Source organism: Archocentrus centrarchus, unplaced genomic scaffold (assembly GCF_007364275.1).
Source record: "Archocentrus centrarchus isolate MPI-CPG fArcCen1 unplaced genomic scaffold, fArcCen1 scaffold_32_ctg1, whole genome shotgun sequence".
Lineage (NCBI taxonomy): Eukaryota > Metazoa > Chordata > Actinopteri > Cichliformes > Cichlidae > Archocentrus > Archocentrus centrarchus.
The window spans coordinates 3,661,049-3,682,236 of NW_022060260.1; the positions used below are offsets into that span (position 1 = coordinate 3,661,049).

The following is a 21,188-nucleotide window of genomic DNA, read 5'->3' on the forward strand; positions in this document are numbered from 1 at the left end:
CTTCATCGTAATATGCAATTTTATACGTATACTTTATAAGTATACTTCGCAAATGATAAATCCTCGGTGTGTTTAGAGTTGTAGCAATGATGATTTTATTCTGAAAGACTGCAGACGGAAGTGTCATTGTTTTTGCTGATGGAGTCACGTTGGTGTAGCTCTTCGCATTCACTTTGTGGTTAAATCTTAGTGTAGAACAGGTGAATTATCCCCGTCATTACCTATAAAGAAATAAATCAAAGTTTACCACTAAACGTTGGTGTTTAGTGTTGTAGTTGTGTTGAAAGTGACGGAAAGATGCAGCTTTGACAACTTCAATCTTTCCGTCTGCCTGGAAGCTGATTGGCTCAGTTAAACGTCGGTTCAGCGTCTGAGAAGTAAGTCTTTGTTTTATAGAATCACAGCTGCTGTTTTTGACATTGAAGGCGTAGAATTATTTTTGCTATCGATGTATTCTGTCTGTTTGGGTTTATTACTACCTAATTCTCATAGTACAAAAAGTAAAAAAATAAAAAGCGAGCTAATGCTGTTAGCTTTCTGGCTAACTAGCGTCAGCTAACATTCCAAGATACGTACAGCCTTAAAACACAGCTAATTTTATAATAATCTACTTTTGTTACACTTTCTGTGGTCATGGAAACGATCTGTCTTAACTACCGAGCTTTTTATAGTAATCTTTATTGTTTACTTTTACGTGTTTTGCATTACTGGTTATGTTAGCAAATAAAGCCACACTATTGTCTATTGTTTATCGTAAACGAGTTAGACTAACCAACCAAACTTTTGCAGGGTTTAAGGTAATGATAGCTAACGCGACGTTTCCTACCCATTTGCAAAGTTTTCCCTGGCTGGCTAAAAATAAAGCTAATTTAAGGCTGTACTATTTCAATTAGCGTTTACGTTTGCAACACATCTCCGATTTCGGTATTTACCTATCTAATTATTACTGTTGTGTGGTTATAATTATTTTTTAGTAATAGTAGGAGTGCATCCATAACATTAACTGTTTTCCGTGACTGTACTCAGTAATCTAAAAAAACAAAAGAAAAATGTTTTCACTTTATTGTTTCACAGCTTTTTGCTGATTGCGTGTTTGTGATACCAGTGGAAACGAATTCTTTCATCAGAGCGCACCAATACAGCTTCAAGTGTAGTTCCGATATGACTAAAAGAAGCTCATCTCTTCAACTGGTCAAAAGGTGCATTTTAATTTCTAAAATATTTGATTTTGTTTAAAAGGACAGGAAAGTCCTTTTTTTTTAATATTAGCGTATTTTCTCTCAAGAAGGGAAACCATAAAACCTGTTAGGCCTGTTGTTAATCAAGTCATGGTCAAGCCTTTGTTACCTGGAGCAAAATAGTTTGTATCTCTGAAAATCCATTGCTGTAAAATGCACCTCTGTTGATAACCCAATTTATAATCAGGTCCACACTTAGTTGGACAAAGACAATTTTTGTAGTTTTGCCTCTGTACAGCACCATGGTGGATTTTAAATCAAACAATGTGTTTCAGGTGTAGTCTTAGTGCAGCTTTAAGTCACAGAAGACAACTAAAGTGCATCATTACAGAATTATTTCCATGATTCACAACATCTAACCAAGTCAAAAACACTCAAGGAGGTAGGTGCATCATTCTCAAAATCTGCAATCCAAAGACACCTACATGAATATAAATACAGAAGGTTTACAACAATGTGCACATTACTGGATATACTCATGAGCAAGAAGGTCAGAAAACATCTAAAGGAACCTGAGGAAGCAGCAGGATGAATTCTGAAGTGTACAGGGCTATACTCAGATCAGTTTCTCACCACTGTGCCATGAAGCTGCTATTTTTCGTTATTGGTGGCGAAGCGGGATGAAGGCTCTGTGTACACAAAAGATGGTGACGGTGGAGCTATAACGGCTAACGTATGCTAATTTCCTTGTTCAGCCATTTTCTCCCAGGTCGTTCGCCTCCCAGGTCCTTTATACCCGACCTATCATGACCCTGTGCCCCACAGTTTGAGAAACACTGAGTTAACCAAACAAGCAATATGGGTTAAGAACAGTTTAAATTCTTTCTCTTCAGATAAAGGTGTTCCAGTCGAGCGCAGCATCCAGGCGTCCATGAAAAATAGGGTTTACAAGATTGAGTGGAGTCAGAAATTAACATAAAATTTGCTAGCTGACATTTAAAGATATACGATTTTCTTACTGGGGTATTTCTAAAAAAATAAAAAATGATGATTTGCTACCCTGTGGCTAGACAGTATGGGTACGCTATTAAAACACTACAACACAAATAATGTGTTTGAGAGGTTGTTTTCAACAAATTCTGCATTTGCAATGACAATGACCTGATTAGCAGAGACAAGTTATCAAATAGAAAGACGTATACCATAATACCAGAAATGAAACAGTGAATACTATTTCCAGTAGAATTACACAATTCTCAATATCCAGTTTTATATTTTGGTTTAAAAAAATTGATTCTCCCATGTACTTAAAAATAAACTATTTTAAGTCATTCAGTTGATGATGGCAGATGGTTTAAAATTAAATTACATGTTAGAATGATTTCTGAGAAGCCTACGAACTAGGGCTGCAGCTATCTATTTTAGTAATGGAGTATTCCATGGATTAATTAAGTAATCTGTTAAATACTTTTGTCTTATTAATAAGCAATAATAAATATTTAGAAGTGAGAAAAAAGCAAAGGTCTTTTAAAATGAACTGCTGATTGGTTTCCATTTTAGAAATTGCAGTGTTTTTAGTTTTGCTGCATGCATGTGCCAAAAAACTAAACCCTTTCAATGTATTCATGTGCCATGTTAAAATCACTTTTTTTTTTTCTCACATTGCAACAATAAATAATCACACAAGAAAGGAATAACATTTTAAAAAGCCGTTACTTTGTCTAGGTACTGGCAATCAAAAAATCAAAATCAAAATGTAATGTGGAAAATTGCTCTACTGAAATCAAGAGGGCACCAAATATACACACAAAATTTCAGTCCAGCATCTCAAATGGTCTTTGAGCTATCACATATCTGCACCTTGGTAAAACTGCTGAAAAAGTGGTTTTAGGCCCCCTTGCACAAAAAAGTAAACAAGATAGCCATGGTTTTTGTCTGTATTCCTGTCAGTCATACCCGCTATTCCTCTCACTTAATGAGAAGGAATATTTATAAAGTTATGGCCTTGAAAAAATGCCTTCCTGGCCAATTGCACCAGTGGTGCTTTGGACAAAATGGCATTATTGAAAGCTCCCTACACAAAATGTGTGCACAGTTGAAGCTGGAAACCACCATTTACTCAATTAAACATGTAAGGAGAGTTAGCCTATTTTTCTTGAAGCTGTTAGGAAACCAAACCTTTAAGATATTAACATCTAAATATGCTTTCAGGACATTTTTCTGCCCTCGCTGCATCTTTCAGATCAGTCATTTTTTTTGGAAGAGCTTTTGATAATTGGCCTGTGATGTAATTTCACATCATTATTACCATCTTTATCATTCGGGCTTGATTTATGCTTCAGTGAGAAACCTACACCATAACTACATCATAACCACAAACCTTCCTGCATCCTTTGCTGTAACCATCATATAACCTGACATGCACCTCCCGAGAAATGCAACCGCAGGTTGAGGGATTGTGGCGTGCTGCATTGATTCATTGACATAATCGATGATGTCGACTACAAAAATTAGTCAACATGGAATTTTAACATTGAAGTGGTAAAACCCATCTATCTATTTTCTTCCACTTATCATGTGATTTTGTAACTGCAGTACACTACAGGAAGATATGAGGGTAGTATTGCCTCCATTGTATGCCAATAACAACAATATCAATGAAGAAGAAAGTAATGTGAACAATATAACGATGGTGGAACAGAGAGGAGGGTGGAGAAAATGAAAGAAAATGGAGATAGACTGTCAAAGGTGTGGGAGCATTTCACAGGAAACAAAAACATAGTTGAATGCAGAGTGCAAATATCATACTATGATAAAAAGATTTCAACATAGATTCACACAGTACAACCGCAATGACACAAAATAGCAGCACAATTATTTTAACAATAACAGAATAGTATCTACTATTATTTACTATCGAATGGATGCATTTTCACATACTGGTGGAAGTGAGGAAGTACAGTTTTCATACTGGCGTGATTAAAGTCTCCAGCCACAATTGCCACGTTGCCATTAGTACCTACTCATTGTGGCTCGACTGGTCTCGGCACAGTTTGTAGGCATTTCCATTAGTGCCTGGTACCAGGTACTTGTTTAGTACCCACTCAGCTGGGGTTCCAAGCGATCCATAAAAGTGACGCGGAAGAACAGCATGCCACTGATTGGCCAGGGAGTGTTGTCACTAGTTGAGTCATGAGAGCGACTCCTTCACCAGAATCAACCGTGTCATTTTAAAAACCCGACGGCAAGAAAATGGAGGCACACAAAGCACCGGTTGGATACCCAGACCAACAGTTTGCAGCGGTAGTTTTGCAACAAGAGAGCCATCTGAAATGCAGACACAGTATACGTATTTTAACCCTATACTGCTGGGTGATCGCCCCTGAAGCACCGGTCACCTGCCCCTACTAGCCGTGAACAGCTGGTTAACACTTGAGGCGACTGATCAAAAGAACTTTGAATTACTGTAATTACATGACCGTTTGTCCTATCAGAAAAATTCAAACTGTTTCTGAAAGCTGAGAAACTGCACTTCACACCCAACATATGACTATTATGTAATTGTTGCCAGAAGTACGCGAGCAATGACACTTTAAGTACACTGAGCCCATTACAGTGTAGGGTTAATATTTAATGATAACCTTCATCCATTAAAACATTGTATGATGGACTTATGCATGATGACAATAGTAAACTGGTATTAGTTATGTTAGCTTGCCTCTATCTCATCCACTGTTGTGTTTTGAGTTGCATACAGATTACATCAAGAGACTACTGCCTGCATTGCTATATTGACTCCACCCACATTGAGGTGGCACTCAATTGCAACGGAAACAAAACAAGACCCTGGTGAGTCGTGCAGAGTCGAGTCAACCCGCGCTGAGTAGGTACTAATGGAAACGCGGCAAATGAAAACTTCTTCTGGATGTGCAGATTGCAGTTCATTGATGGGAGTGGTAGAGAACATTTAGGGCTTCTCTGGTGTTTTCCCTGGGGCGATATACACTGCTGTGATGATGATGACAGTGAGTTCCCTAGGCAGATAGAAAGGTCTACATTTTATAGTCAGTAGCGCCACGTTAGAAGAGCAGTGGCTTGAGATCGTCACTGCATTATTACACTGGTTGTTGTTGGTGAATTTGAAAACACCCCCACCCCTGGTTTTACCAGTGAGAGAGTTGCTTCTATCTAACCGGAAAATGTGTTAGCCCCTCCATGCTAACAGCTTTGTCTGAAATAGATGGATTCAGCTATGTCTTGGTAAAGATTATGGCACAGCAATCCCTCACCTCCCATTTTGTTGTTAAGTCCAGCCTTAAATAGTTCAATTTGTTCCCTAAGGACCGAGCATTGCGAGCAGGATAGAGGGAAGCGGTGTTCTGCCCAGGTTAGCTATTAATTTAGCCAATAGCCCTGCACGGCATCCCCTCTTATGCTTCCTGTTGCACCGCCTTCGTCTCCTCCACTGGCGGACGCCACTGGAGTGAAGCTCCACTGCATTACCGGCCGCACGTGGCCGCCACTGTAGCAGTTCCAGAGTGGATGCATCTATTACTACTTTTCCACCACCAAGGTACAGGTGCTCATGCCAGTGCTGGTGTCTGTTTCAATGAACCGGTGAAACGCTTAAGTACAAGTCTGCGTTTTCACCGTGCTTTGTGAACTGATCCTTTATGTATGAGTGTGGGCGGGTCCTCGTCTGGACACGGAAGCTGAAGAGCGCAAACGTGCCTTTCTTGTGCTGCGAACACATTTTATGGTCCAAACAAAACTACTGCAGCATCTGTGTGCAGCACAGAGGTAAACACAGACAGCGATTAGAGCAAGACGACGAGTACGCACTTTGTGTCCTTTTATCTGTGATATGAACTGATACAAAGCAGCAATTTCAGCCTCAGTGCCCAACCTAATTCACAACTGTGAAAATCACATCACTTTTCTCATGTAATACACACCATGCAGTGAAACAGTGGTAGAAAACTTTACGTTGAGATGACAGAGGCACGCCCTTCTGCCGTTTTTCATGTTTCATATGTGTTCTTGGTTCGAGCGCAGCTAGCTTGCGGGGGCCAAGTTGAAGCACAGAGTGCGTTTGCGGTGGAAAAACTGCTGAACGGTTCAAATACTGGCACCGGAACCCCGTTGGAAAAGAGGCCTATGAGTCCCCAACTCCCCAAACCCTTTAAATCGAATAGCTCCTGATGGTGATATGTAGGTTTGTGAGATTCGTAGTAAAAATGTGCAAATTCACTTTGTTGTTTGTCTTTAAGTCTTCAGTACTAACTTAGAACAATACTCAGTTCTGGTGATAGACTTAAAGAAGCTCTTGCTGCATGTATTTGAATTATTTATGACCAAAAGGTCGTGATCCTGGGCTTAATCTCATTATGAAAACCTTAGCAGACCAGACAATGATTGATTCCTAAAATATCAAACTGCTGTGTCTGGGATACCATGAAATCAGAGGTTATAGCATTGACCATAAGGTTTCAAGGTGTGCCGCAGAGGACTTTGAATAATGTATTTACAAACAGAATTGCTCCATATTATAGCTTCAATTAGGCTGCTCAATTATGGAAACAAATCATAATCACAATTATTTTGGTCAATATTGAAATCACGATTATTTAACACGGTTACTGATTGACTTTGTGAACACACTGCATTTATTTCACTTAAAGAACAGTGAATATCTTGTAATCTAGTGCACTTCTACAATCTCTTGAAAGTAAATGCTAAATTGAAAATAAAATACAGACTGTATGAATAATTGCAATGTAAATGAAACACAAATAATAAATAGAAAGGTAATGCCAGTTATCATGACTAATAATGCTAGGAAAAAATTGTATCAAGTTATTTAGACCAAATATATTTGCTCACATTTTTAATGACTGCCACAACATACTGACAGATCCTGTACATGAGGATCTGTTCAGAAGGTTTGGTATTAACATTGGTAGGGACGTGAGTCGAATCAGTTTCTGGGGTTTTCCGTGATGAATCAGGGTGCGGTGCTAATTACAGCCACAGAGGAAATATTGGTAGGGATATCTCCCTATCGTTGCTTGCTAATCATGCCTCGTGATTGGTAGGGACATAATGGACACTTTTTGATATTGGTGGGGACGTGCCCCTACCTAATTCTAGGCCCCGATTTCAGTCAGGCTGGCCCAATACAGCCCAGAGCAAACAGAAAACATGTTCTGCTTAAGACTAAATCAGAACTATTCAGGCCGACACAGTTATACTGCAGTGTTTGTGTTGTGAATGGTGCAGATCCCCCATGTATCAAATCTGTGTTAATTACATGCGGTCGTGTCACGGTGTTTTACATGCGACACGGTCAACAGAAACAAATAAAATGCTGGGACTCCTTTTTTCTTTTCTTTTTTGACTGCAAACATATTTGTCACTTTAGTTTTTCCACTTCTTGTTCATTCCCTCATGTCCATTCCAATAGTGTCAGCAGTCTCCCTCCAGGAATTTGCTGACATCTGTGAGTCCTTATATTGATGCTGTTATTATCATGTCTTATATTGAGACGGTGATTGTTATTCTCCCACCGATAAGTTCAATAACTCTGGGGGAAAGTAGTCGGAAGTGCACAGGAGAAATCCACGGTGGTGAACAGGCCAATCAGAATCGCTGCAGGCTGCGTCAACCTGACGTGTTACATTTCTTGGGAGGTGCACATCAGATTAAGCCGTAGGTTACTGCATTGAATTCAGAGGGGTTTCTGGTTACAGCATAAGCCCCACAAAACCCAACACAGAAGCCCAGTTCTGGCCTAAGAGTATATTTGCAAAGTGCAGTGTAACAAAATAATTTTCATAATAATCAATTCTTGTCAATTACACTGTTTTTGTGAATATTTGGAGCCCAAATCAAAATTTGATTAATTGCACAGCCCTTGTTTTAATGCCATAATACTTTTTAGGAAACACTCCGTGGCATCAGACACTAACCAGAGCAGGTATCATATCCAAATGACCAAATCAAAGTTGAGAATCTCTTAGAGGTTTAAACTTAAAGGACTTATTGAACCAAAAACTTACATACAGTACACATTATATGCAATATACACTGAGCCACTCAAGGTATAAAGCAATACCAGAAAATGGGTCTGGACAATAAAACAATAACAACATTAATTATTGCAAAATAACTTTTCCTCGATAGAAATATGAGACATGGTCAATATAAAGTCAATAGAACTCATTCCATCCATGTTCTGACAGATAACACAATAGGCCAGTGACAGTGAGTATAGCATTGTGCCGAACCAATCAAGTTAATAGAATAGAGTTATGTGATATTAGGTTGAGCATCTGGCTGCAGCATATGTGTCAATATTTGGGTTACTGCAGCCATACACACCAGTATGGTAGAAGTGTGAGTGAGATAAAAACAAAATGACAACAGAAAACACAAGCGACAGTGTTATCAAACATGACACCCCAACGGACACAGCCAAAGGCTCGCAAAATGAGGACAGTGTTGAAAAGAAGGGTCAGAGGAATTTGGTAGTGTGGAGACCACACACCACAAATCCTTTTCATCATCTGACACAGTTGATTCGTGTACTTTGCGGCCAACGGATTTTTGTTTAGGAATGAGAAAACAAAAATCTGTAAATGGCTCATTTTCCGATTACCATTTCAAATTGGGAAACAAAAAATGGAAAAGGAGCCATTTCCCATTTTATTTATTTATTTATTTATTTTTTGTTTTGTTAAAAACAAAACAAAAAATGAACCGTTCTGAGTTTTTTTTTTTTTTTTTTTTTTGTAAGTGCTTAAATATAAAACCAAACGATCGCTAGTGCTCTGGCAGCCCCTGCTAGCAAACTGTGGTTATAGTGATCCTCTGGTGGCTACAGCTGACATAAATTAAAAATAACAGCTGACATTCTCTGCACAGTGAGCAAAACGCACACGCGCAGCCCCACACGCACACTCACAGCACAATGGAGGCCTGGAAAAAATTGTCGGTGATGATCCACTCACGTTAAAGCATGCCTGAAACCTTCATCTGATCGTTTTTCCTCTTATTTCTCCTCGCATTCATACCGGTTGTCGTTTTCGATTTCTGTAGCCTGCGAAATCAAGCACGATCATAGGGAGATCAAACGTGCACATTGTGAACTTTCCATTCTCTGTGGTAGATTGTAAATTGCAGTGAAATAATACAGGTGCAATCAGTGATAAAAGCAGCAATCTAGCCGGGGCGGAGTCCACGGGGTGCGCTCCTGTTTGCTAAATGCAGTGCCAGCAGACCTCCGAAAGCAAAGCGGTGAAATCCTCAGCTCGCCGCAAGGGCGTCTCAGCCTGGCGATCAACTGCTAATTAGAACACTGTACCCCCATATGTTTGACAGTAGTAGCTGTATCCAAATTCAGGGACTGCATCCTTCGAAAGACCCGGCCTACGTAGACCGGGTCCTTCAAAGCCCACAAGGACCGCAATGGCTGGAAGTGAGCGGCTGTGAAATTGGACGGTCTACCCTTCATATCTGCGTCGCATGCCCTCACCACAGCGTAGCTACCATCACCTAGCAGTTGCAACAGTGTGTGAAGCACAGCTGTGGAAAAGAAGTTGCTAAAATGGAGTGAATTATATCTGTGTTTAACTTACAATCAGCGATGAAAGCCAGTGGGGTATTGAAAAGGATGTGCTAGGACTCAGGCGTTCTCTCCAGGATTAGCGAGCCTCGATAGCCCGGTCAGCTGACAGCTGGCGAGTTGAGCTGGTAGACCAGCAGGAACGGACATCTCCGAAAACGTTGGAGCACATATCTTGATAAATCAAGCAAATATTTGAAGTTTATACATCTACATTCTCACCCGAAAACATCTTAAAAGTTTATTTTGTGTCATAGAAACAGTCAGATTTCAAACTTCTACATATGTATGTCTATTCCAATGTCTGTGTGCGCTGCGAGAGCTCGATCATTTCTGGCTCAAGATACAAAAAAATTCACCATTCATACAGTATGAAAATAAAATTTCCACACTGTATTTTTAAAGTCAAGAGTTTAATTTTTAAGCACTTAAATAAAATTAGATAATGGGTAACAAAAACCAGGAAACGGCTTGTTTTCCTTTTTTTTTTTTTTTTTTGTTTCTTAGTTTTGAAATGGTAATCAGAAAACAAGCCATTTCCTTATTTGTGTTTTCTCATTCCTAAACAAAAATCTGTTGGCCGCGAAGTACATGGATCACAGTGCACAGTTGACCATTTACCTGCACAATGCAATGCATGCACAGATCTTCCATAATAAAAACAGTGGTTTTATTTATTTATTTGTGGAAACACTAGTTAAATGCCAGATCAAAAAGGTGTGTTTTTAAGTTTCTTGAAATTATAATATGTATATGTATACATTTAAATAAAAATCTTAAGTAATACACAACAAATTGTTTAAAAAAATCACAAAGCAAAAACTGAATTTCAAATACTTAGTAAAGGTACTGAAACCAACATAGCAGGTATCAGGTGACAATAAATGGCTCAAAGTGTAGAGTATAATGGACAGTGCAGGTCCATGAAGTGGCTTAGTGTGTGTTAAGTGTTGTGACTGTGCAGAGTTGAAATAAACTGTTAACATGTTGCACAGATGATTCTCTGCCAGCCAAATGTGTTGCATTGTAGAGAGTTATTGCATGAAGTATGGGTCCATGTACGAAGTGTAATTCTCTTGCAATTGATGTATAATGAGAAATGCCGGTTTTGGGGTTATTTTCTTTGTCCTACTTGTGATTTTGTGAATGCGTATTGACATTTGATTTGGTTCCTCAACAGCTGGTGCTGACTAACAATGTGAAAACTTTATCATATTTCCACTTTGGATTAAAATGTTCAATACAGTTTACTGCATTGAAGGATCAGCTTGTTTCATTTTATATTATGCGAACCGAATGAGCATGATGCAAGCCACAAACCAAAATCGTTCACCTTCAGAGTAAAAGTTATAGCTTTTCAAGCATGTTGGCTGCAGCATAATAGATGCCTCCAAAAACTGGCATTTTTCATTATACAACTTCAGTAACTACAAATCAATTATACTTCATGCAGAGACCAGAAAAAAAACTCCTGTATTTGTCATTGTAGCAGTGAAGCTGAATTAGTCTGTTAGAAAAGGCTGTTTGTCCAATAATTGGTGCAGCGGCTGGTCAGGATTATCCATGATGGATAGCAGTTTGTTCACTGGTCTCCTCCATCGCAGCTTCAAATGTGTTCAGTTTGCAGCCGACCACAGAATCAACCATTAATGCCACATGTTAAAAATAAAGAAACATAATCATCATAATGCACATTGAATCTTGACCAAATGTAATGTATCAGCACTAAAGATAAAATTAAATCAACAACCAAAATTTCAATTTGGCTGCTATAGCATGAGTTCCTCATTAAGTTAAATTAGAGATCAACTCTTAGTCCATCTTGACCATCAAGTTACGTGTAATGTGCTAAAAATGAACTGTACATAAATATTATTTTGAAAGGGCAGAATATTTTCAAAGCAGTTGGTCTGTTCAGATCAAAATCCATGGTAGGTCAGAAACTTAATGTCAGCAATGCTTCATGTACCCACCTAGATCCCAATACAGAATGTACTCACTGATTTTTCCTAACAGAGGTTAGGTACAGATGAACATTCCCATTCCGAAATGTGACAGGATGTTGAACCACCACTGCAGAAGGAACCCTGAGCTTCATGAAGAGCTGCAGATCCAAGCTGCAGTGGCGGCGGGGGATGTCTGCACTGTTAGAAGAATGCTGGAGCAAGGATACTCACCAAAGATTCGCGATGCCAATGGCTGGACACTGCTTCACTTCTCAGCAGCCAAGGGAAAAGAGAGATGTGTTCGAGTTTTTCTGGAGCATGGAGGTCAGAAACTTCTTTCTTTCTTTTTTCTTTTCTTGTTTTGTGTTTACCTCTATTCATTTGTTTGTCTGTTAGCAATATAACTCAAAGTTTTGAACCAAAATTGCTGAAACTTTGTGGAAATATTCCTTAGGGGCCCAAAACATGATTTCGTTGTCACAGGTCAGTGGTATGTAATTTAAAAAAGAAAACCCTAAATCATCATTCACAAAATCTCAAAATTCATTTTTCAGTTAATTTTTTTTTTTTTATCATGATAAAATTTTGTATTGTATAAACAATTACTGTTGGTAATTCATTGTATTTTTCTATTTTATTCTCACAATAATGCCAAAGTGAACTATAAACCCTACACAAAAATCACACACACACAGAAAATGTTTTTTTTGTTTGTTTGTTTTTTTTAGAAGATAATATTTAGGTAAATACACTGAATAAAACATATCCAGATTATATGTACCATTATCTGTTCATATGGTTCTCATTTTTTTAAAATAAAAATTTTACATTTCTACTCTCTGTGATATAATAATTTACGATGGAGTATGACAACATTAGGTGGTATCTATTGCAGTGTAGTATTGGCACAGAAAATTTGGGGTGTTTTCTGGTTTGTTTTGTTTTCCTTGCTGCTGAAGCTGCTTTTGTGTGCTAGTTAGAATTTGTGCTTAACACTAGGGGGCATTGTGTTACTAGTAGAAAGCCTTTCATTCAGCTCAGGTGAAATCTGAAAGGAAATGGCCTCTATTGTAAGTACATACAGCATTCAGAGAAATGTCCCTTAAACACTTAAAAATATCTTAACCTCAGAATATGTGATGCAAGGCAGTATGGATATATGAGTGAAATATCCAAATACAACTTTGTCACCACAGTGGATAATAACTATAGGATGTTTTCTGTTAGACACAATCAGAAAGACATAATACTTGGAGCAGTATTTGAAAGTACTTTTTTAAAAATATGGTCGTAGAGTTTATCCTGTACTACATAAAGGTTTACAGTGATCCTTTAAGTGCAGTAGTTGAGCTGGAAGACACTGTATATTTGAACTGCAAGTTCTTTATTGCAATCATTGTTTAGGTGGACTGTACCATCCCAGCTAATCCTAAATTATGTGATGTAAAATGCCTGTTGTATTTAACATTTCATTTCCGCTCTCATCTGTACAGCTGACCCCACAGTGAAGGACTTTATTGGTGGCTTCACCGCACTTCATTATGCAGCTATGCACGGCAGAGCACGCATTGCCCGACTGATGCTGGAATCAGAGTTTCGTACTGACATTATAAACGCAAAAAGCAATGACGGCTGGACACCGCTGCACGTAGCTGCCCACTATGGTCGAGACTCATTCGTACGGCTCCTGATTGAGTTCAGGGCCGAGGTGGACCCTCTGAGTGACAAAGGAACCACACCATTACAGCTTGCCATCATACGCGAGCGCTCCACCTGCGTTCGGATTCTCCTGGACAATGGCGCCAACATTGACATTCAAAATGGCTTCCTGCTGCGCTATGCTGTCATCAAAGGCAATCACTCATACTGCCGCATGTTCCTGCAGAGGGGAGCAGACACTAATCTGGGACGCCTTGAAGATGGCCAAACTCCCTTGCATCTGTCAGCTCTAAGGGATGATGTGTTGTGCGCCCAGATGCTCTACACTTACGGAGCAGACACCAACACCAGGAACTACGAGGGTCAGACTCCAGTGGCTGTGTCTGTTAGCATGTCAGGGATTAGTCGGCCTTGTCTGGACTTCCTGCAGGAGGTCACAAGTGAGTAATACACCCCATGTCATATAAGCATGTTCTGTGGCATTATGATAAATATGCGAGTGCTCTTTTTGTTGTATGGTTGTCTGTTATGGAATCGATGCAGCATGGTATTGCGGTATTTTGCAAGGCAGTATTGTATCATACAGGGACACCAACTATCGATGTTTTATTAAATATATTAAAATACTGCAAACAGTAGGGCTCATCTTGTGCCCTGATCAGAAGGTTACATACCCTCGACGTTTTGGCATGATAATATACACACAAGCTGGCACAGTAAAGGTAACATCCTTATCTGTGATCTGTTTGTAGTTAGTGTCTGTGGATAAAACGTCAAGGAGTTTCTGACATTGGGTTCAGAGCCATGAGGAAAGCAAACGAATTATCAAAGGATCTGAGGGAGAAGATAGTTGAACTTTATAAAACAGGAAAAGCATATAAAAAGAGAGCCAAGGAATTGAAAATGGTAATCAGCAGCTTTCAATCTCCAGCCAGTGGAAAATAAGGGATTCTGTTGAAACCAAGCCATGGTCAGGTAGGACCAACAAAGGTTTCAGGTTCAACTGCCAGGAAAATTGTTTGGGATGCAAAGAAAAACCCACAAATAACTTTAACTGACATACAAAACATACAGACATACAGGAAAAAAATGTGACATGGCTTTTTTCAAGATGCACAATAAGGAGGCACTTGAAGAAAAATGGGCTGCATGGTCAAGTTGGCAGAAGAAAGCCATTACTGTGCCAATGCCACAGAGCAGCCCGTTACAGTCTGCCAAACAGTACAGAGACGAGCCTCAAAACATCTGAAACAAAGTTATTTGGAGTGATGACTCCGTTATCTGGCAAAAATGTTTATAGCAGGTTTTAGTGACTGTGTTTGTAAGCTTGGCAAGCTCATTTTGTAACAAAAGAATAACTGAAATGAGATATAATGGTGATGTTGCAGTAATTGGCATATTACAAAATGTTAAAAATCACAATAATTGCGAGTAAAGTATTGTGATAATACATCGTGGGTTGTCTGGTGAGCCCCACCTCTAGAGGAAATATGCGAAAGTGGGTGAGGTATACCAAGAGATTCCAACTTAAGTGCAAATGGGATTGTGGTTTTTTATGGTAAGCTGATAGGAGGAAAAGTTCTGAAATGTATAGAGTGACAGGGCTGCTTGCCAGCACAAGGTTATAATGACCAGTGTTTAGTGGCAGAACAATTCCCGTTTGCAGGAACAGGAGAGCACATTACCTTGAAGCATTATGATTTAGAAGGAACAATGGCTGCATTCCTCAACTGTCCCCTGAACTTTGATATCAAAGATATCAAAGTACTGTGCACTGATTCAGACAAGCTCTTTCACAGACAATAAACCCTCAGCCAGATCACATGTCTGCTGGGTTATTGATTACACTGCTACCTCCTGGATTAACTCATAGGTCATGAAAGGGCTTCTCCAACACAGCACGATAGGCACCCAGTTCTTTTCAGCTGCTTCACACATCATTTTTGCTCCCAGTTTTTCCCATGTCAGGTATGGCAGCATGTAGGAATAAAATGTCCCCATACAAAGGCTCCAACTGGAAGCAGCACCACCCAAGAAAGTGTCATGTAGATTTCAGTGTTCTCGCTGAGATCCATATCTAGATTGGTGGCATAATGTTGCCTCCTGTCGAAAGTTGACTCTGGTGGCCTCTTGACCCGAGGCAATTTTTACCTCTGAGTAACATGTTATTATTCCACCTCAGTACTTTGTTGATGTAAAATGACACTGTGGGTTACATTATTCATATTCTCTAGCTTTTAACTAGCGAATATTAAAACCCAAGAGATCAGAGAGTCCCCGTATGACAGTTTGCAGTCTACTGTATGAACCTTATGAACTCCCAACTTCACCATTTTATGCTCTGTTTGTTAGGACAATATTGAATGTCAGGATATTAGAAGTTACTGATTTGCTTTCATGTTTGCATTAACTTGTCCAAAGAGTTGGAATTGCATGGACCAAAACAGCATTCCCATTCGGACTGGGCGATAGATTGAGTTTTTAAAAAATATCGATATATTTTCATACACGATCTAAGATGAGACAATATTGTTTATATCAATATAACCTACTAGACCATTATTGACTGAAATAAATATGGGGATTCCTCATATCTAGCCACTGACTTAGGTTACTAAACAACTGGCAGTAGTGAGTGAGAAACTGGGGAATCCCATATTTCTGGGTAAAGAGCCAATATGGTTGTGTTTTGTGGTGCAAGCTTCCTTTTGCAGTGATCTATTGGAGGGTGAAGCTCCATGAAAATAAAATATTACATGGTCAGAGGAAGGGTGGAGGGTAACAGAATCACAATTTCTAGAAAAATCTAATGTTTTCTTAATATATGTTATTCATTTCCAACTTTCTTTTCAGTTTCTTTGTTTTATTTTTATTATTTTGGAATGCAGTATGATGCAAACGCTGCTGCGATATAATATAACATGGTGAATGGGGACATGTGAACAACTCTTTTTTGTGCCACTGTATTAATTATTAAATGAAGCATCAAATCTTACTAATGATTCTGCTCAGTGTGGACATTTCTTGCACTATTGTTGACATATGTTACTGTGGGGCGATGAACACCTTCACACGTGTAATCATTTTTTCTATTCCTCTTTCAGGACAACCTCGGACTCTACAGGACTTGTGTAGAATAAAAATCCGTCACTGTATTGGCCTTCAAAACTTGAAATTCTTGGAGGATCTACCACTTGCAAAGGTTATGAAAGACTATTTAAAGCACAAGTTTGATGCTCTGTAAAGCAAGAACACAAGAAGAGGAGACATGAGAAAAAACTCTAGAGACTATGCAATCGGTATCCTCGCCTGGAAGAAAAAGTCCAGAAACCAGTTGTGTACTTGCTGAAGGACAGACCATTTTAGTCCATCAGTTGTCAATGCATTAAAATTATTGTTTTTGACTTCTGTTCAACCTTTTTACTATTGATAAAGTTGGCGGAGAGTGGAAATAGATACACCTCAAGCTTTTTTGTGTGTGTGTGTGTGTTTGTGTGTGTGTGTGTGGAGAAGAGAAACCTCATGTGACTGCAGAAAGCATTCTTACTGCAATTAGCATTTTTACCCTTTATTTTCTTAGTAGGAATGTGCATGATAACCTCTGTGGGATTGTCACTGAGTATACTCTCAAGTATATTGGCCATTATCTTGTTTTTTAAAATCATTCAAAAGTCTTAAAAAAAAACAAAAAAAAACTGATTTTGTTTTACTACCCAATACATGAGGCTAAACCCAAAAAGCTCTGTATTTAAACCTTTTAAACAGGTGTTCATCACCTGTATTCTTCTTATTGACAGTTCTTTCCAACAGTGATAAGGAAGCAGTGTGCCATTCTGCTTTGAAAGGAAAGAAGGAAGAGAAAAAATATGGAGCTATGGCTGGAAGATGTGGACAAACAGATGTATGGTATATGTAACAGCGCAGTGTCAGACACCTGTAAAATACTATTATCCAAACATTTAAAGACATTTATTATAGATTATTCCAGATAGTCAACAAAACTTCCCCACAGCAAGAAATTCCTTTCCTTGTTCAGCCAGACTGTTTTTGAGCTGAAGTGAATTTGAACACAAGTTGAAAGTAAAAATTTGAGGTTCCAAGTTTCCATTGTCTGCTGTGACCAGACCAGCAAGTGTATACTTTAAAAATAACAGTGTTACCTTTAGTCCAGCATTGCTTTTTTCCCCTGACAGACAACAATATCCTATGCAGATATATTTTTAATTTATTATGACACAGACGGCAATACACCCAGTAGGTTAAAGAAGTTTGCAGTCAATTCAATGATGGAAATGCTTAAAAAGTGAGCTATAAATAATATTGCTCTATCCATTTTTGTGCTTTATGTAGTAGTTGAGCTTGGAGTGAGTGCACTGTAATGAAATACTGTTGTATTCAGCATTCTGACATAAGGCACTACATAACTGTTCATCATGGCTATATTCAGACATACCCAGGACAGTGTCTAGTAGAACCAGGTACCATAAGATATTTGTTGACTTGTCAGCATTGACAAACTGTAACCACCATTTTGAGTTGATTTCTCGCTGCCATTGTCATGTCTCTGTGTGGTTTTCTGTTTTATTCAGCAAAAAGAGCTGTATCCTGCCCAACCTCTCACACACAAGTACAGAGAGGGAGATCAGTTTTCTGCATTGGGAAAAGCAAATATGCATAGACTAATGTATTAATCCTAGTACAAATTAGAAGCGGAAATTCTAAGATAAAAATTTAGCAACTCACGAAGACGGAGGCATATTTAGTCAGAATTTGTTAATGTGACAGCATGCAGTTTGTGTTGTATTAAAGCTGAAGCATAAAGTTGACTGTTCAAATTGGGAAGAGCAGTAACTAGATTGCTTATTGAGACATGAGGTCAGTCTTAAATGCTGACATGTTAATTAGGGGGGAAAGTTCAGATCTGAAATGAGCTTAACTCACAAAAGCAGTTGATAGAAGCATGAATAATTAAGTCCCTTGTTGGTAGCATGGATACACAATATTTAGAAGCTAAAGTCAGTGTAATTATGTTACATGTACAAGAGATATTTTTGAAGAATTTATTTAAGTAATGATCTCGTAATGTATTTAAAGTTTGGAAAGTAATGTGATCTGTTTGTTGTAACTCAAGTATTTCTTTTTGTCGGAGTTCAAATACATGAATAATTTGGAATCAAACTCTTTGATTTTTATGGCAGAAATGTTGGGTGCTTTCTTAAAATTCATCCTCTTGCAGCTGTTGTGGGAGAGATACTGTGAATTTTTTTCACTTTGGTATTTCAAAATAAAATGTAGGATTTGGTGTTTAAATGGTGCCGCAGAAAATATTTTTCCTTTGTCTTGCATGGTGAAATGTGATTCTAAAATTTGGTTTTCCTGAAATGTTCTGTCGTCTGCACTGACATGTCAGCCTAAATTTGTATTTAAGTTTGCATGATTGTCTGAGGTTTGCCTTCAGACATTTTAGGAAACGTACAGATTTTTGAAACACAAACTTTATTCTTTATGCCAGTAAATTGAGATGAATAGCTTTCCCAGAATATAAATGATCTTTAAAACACCTATAACATCCATATAACATCCATATTTAAAACATCCATTCAGTGGGTTATCAGAGTACAATTTAAAGACGCTGCTCAAAAGAAATTAAAGGAATACTTTGAAAACTCAGGGCAGCACGGTGGCGTGGTGGTTAGCACTGCTGCCTCACAGTTAGAATAACATCTAGAAGGTCTGGGTTCGATTCCTCTCTCTCGCTGTGAGGAGTTTGCATGTTCTCCCCGTGTCTGCATGGGTTTCCCCCAGGTACTCCGGTTTCCTCCCACAGTCCAAAGACATGCAGTTACTGGGGTTAGGTTAATTGGTCACTCTAAATTGCCCATAGGTGTGAGTGTGAATGGTTGTCTGTCTCTTTGTGTTGCCCTGTGACAGGCTGGTGACCTGTACAGGGCGTACCCTGCCTCTCGCCCTATGCCAGCTGGGATAGGCTCCAGCCCCCTCGTGACCCTGAACAGGAGAAGCAGAAGAGAATGGATGGATGGACTTTGAAAACATGTGCCTGTACATATCTGTACTGATATGGATGGGATAATGTATTATGAATGAAAACATACAGTGCATCACTGACCCACCACCAAACCAATCGTGCTGAACAATGTTACAGGCAGCATAATGCGCTCCATGACTTCTCCAAAACCTTTCATGTCTGTCACATGTGCTCAAGGTGAATCTGTGAGAGGCACAGGGCGCCAGTGGTAGACCTGCTACTCTGATATTCAATGGCAAATTCCAACTGGTTTCCACAGTGCCAGGCAGTGAACACAGGGCCCACTCTGGGATGTTAGGCTCTCATGCCACCCTCATGAAGTGTTTCTTATTGTTTGATCAGAGACGTTCACACCAGTGGCCTGCTGGAGGGTCATTTTGTAGGGCTATGGTAGTGCTCATCCTGTTCCTCCTTGCACAAAGGAACAGATACAGGTCCTGCTGATGAGTTAAGGACCTTCTATGGCCCTCTCCAGCTCTCCTAGAGTAAATATCTGTCTCATAGAATCTATCCCAGACTGTGCTGAGAGAGACAGAAAACCTTCTGGCAATACTACGTATTGATGTGCCATCCTAGAAGAGTTTCAACCGCTGTAGGGTCCAGGCATCGCCTCATGCTACCAGTAGTAACACTGACCCAAGTCAAATGTAAAACTAATGAAAAATAACAGAAAAGATGAGCAGGGAAAAAATGTCAGTGGCCTCCACCTGTAAAACCATTGCTATTCATTGTTGCACCTCTAGTGCACGTGTTGTTAATTTTATTAATAGCAAAGCAGCTGTAACTAACAACCCCCTCTGCTAACTGACCAAATCAATATCGCAGAAACTGAATTCACTTGATGCTAAACCCTGATTTAAAAATGTTCAAAAATCATATCTCCCCCAAAACATATTGGATTCAATATGGGGTGGCTGTAGCTCAGTAGGTAGAGCAGGTCACCTACTGATCAGAAGGTCAGTGGTTCAATTCCTGGCTACTGCACGCTGCATGTCAATGTATCCTTGGGCAAGATACTTAACCCCAAGTTGCTCTCCGACCGTTCTGTCGGAGTATGAATGTGAGTGAATGTTAAATAATTAAAGCACTTAGCTTAATTAATTAATCATGGAAGTGCTTGTATGAATGGGTGTGCATGGGTAAATGTAAAACGTGTTGTATAAGTGCTTTGAGTGCTCATATCTGAGTAGAAAAGCGCTATATAAGAACTAGTCCATTTACCATTCATCTGATCTTTGGTTCACAGTTGCGGAGGGCCAAGAACTAGAGCCAAACCAAACATCTGGAGGCTACTTGAATTTAACCCTTTGTTTATCACGGGCCCACCGGTGCAATTGCTCAGCTTTGAATTTTTCCTATAGAACAAATGGTCACATAATTATGGTAATTCAAAGTGAGTTTGATCATACATCTCAGCGGTTATACACTCGGTGTTAACCAGCTGTTCATGGCAAGTAAGGGCAGGTAATCGGTGTATTGGCGGCAGTCGCCCGCTGTTTAAGGGTTAAAATTGGAAACTCCATTTAACAGATATTTTTGACCATATTTCATATCTCATCTCATTCTCATTTGTTGCAATAAGAAGCATATTGCTATTGTGCATGGACATGAAACATTTGATCAGGATATGATCCAGATATGTGAATATATGTGACAACTTTTGGCCCTCTATTATTCTCGTATTATTACCCACCCAACAAATTGTGTATTTGCTTGTTATGAGAGATAAAGCTTTT

At 39.1% G+C, this 21,188-nt stretch overlaps 1 protein-coding gene across 4 annotated transcripts; it reads left to right on the forward strand.

Annotated features, from left to right (window-relative positions):
* The first annotated feature begins 133 nt into the window (after positions 1-133).
* Positions 134-18,710, forward strand: asb7 (ankyrin repeat and SOCS box containing 7). Of its 4 annotated transcripts, XM_030724195.1 has the most exons (5): positions 134-377; positions 1,075-1,199; positions 11,860-12,071; positions 13,241-13,846; positions 16,511-18,710. In XM_030724195.1, the coding sequence occupies exons 2-5, from the start codon at positions 1,162-1,164 to the stop codon at positions 16,648-16,650; spliced, it is 996 nt and encodes a 331-aa protein (XP_030580055.1). In that variant the 5' UTR covers positions 134-377; positions 1,075-1,161; the 3' UTR covers positions 16,651-18,710. The 4 variants fall into 4 exon arrangements, with proteins under 4 accessions (XP_030580055.1, XP_030580056.1, XP_030580059.1 ...); XM_030724196.1 differs by lacking the exon at positions 1,075-1,199 and having other exon boundaries at positions 11,818-12,071; XM_030724199.1 differs by lacking the exon at positions 1,075-1,199.
* Positions 18,711-21,188: the final 2,478 nt, after the last annotated feature.

What these genes read in the sequence shown, in the direction of transcription:
- asb7 (XM_030724195.1), top strand. Translation starts at nt 1,162, where the DNA reads ATGACTAAAAGAAGCTCATCTCTTCAACTGGTCAAAAG. An exon ending in AGTTTTTCTGGAGCATGGAG is followed by an intron (nt 12,072 to 13,240) that starts GTCAGAAACTTC and finishes TCATCTGTACAG; the next exon opens with CTGACCCCACAGTGAAGGAC. An exon ending in CTTCCTGCAGGAGGTCACAA is followed by an intron (nt 13,847 to 16,510) that starts GTGAGTAATACA and finishes TTCCTCTTTCAG; the next exon opens with GACAACCTCGGACTCTACAG.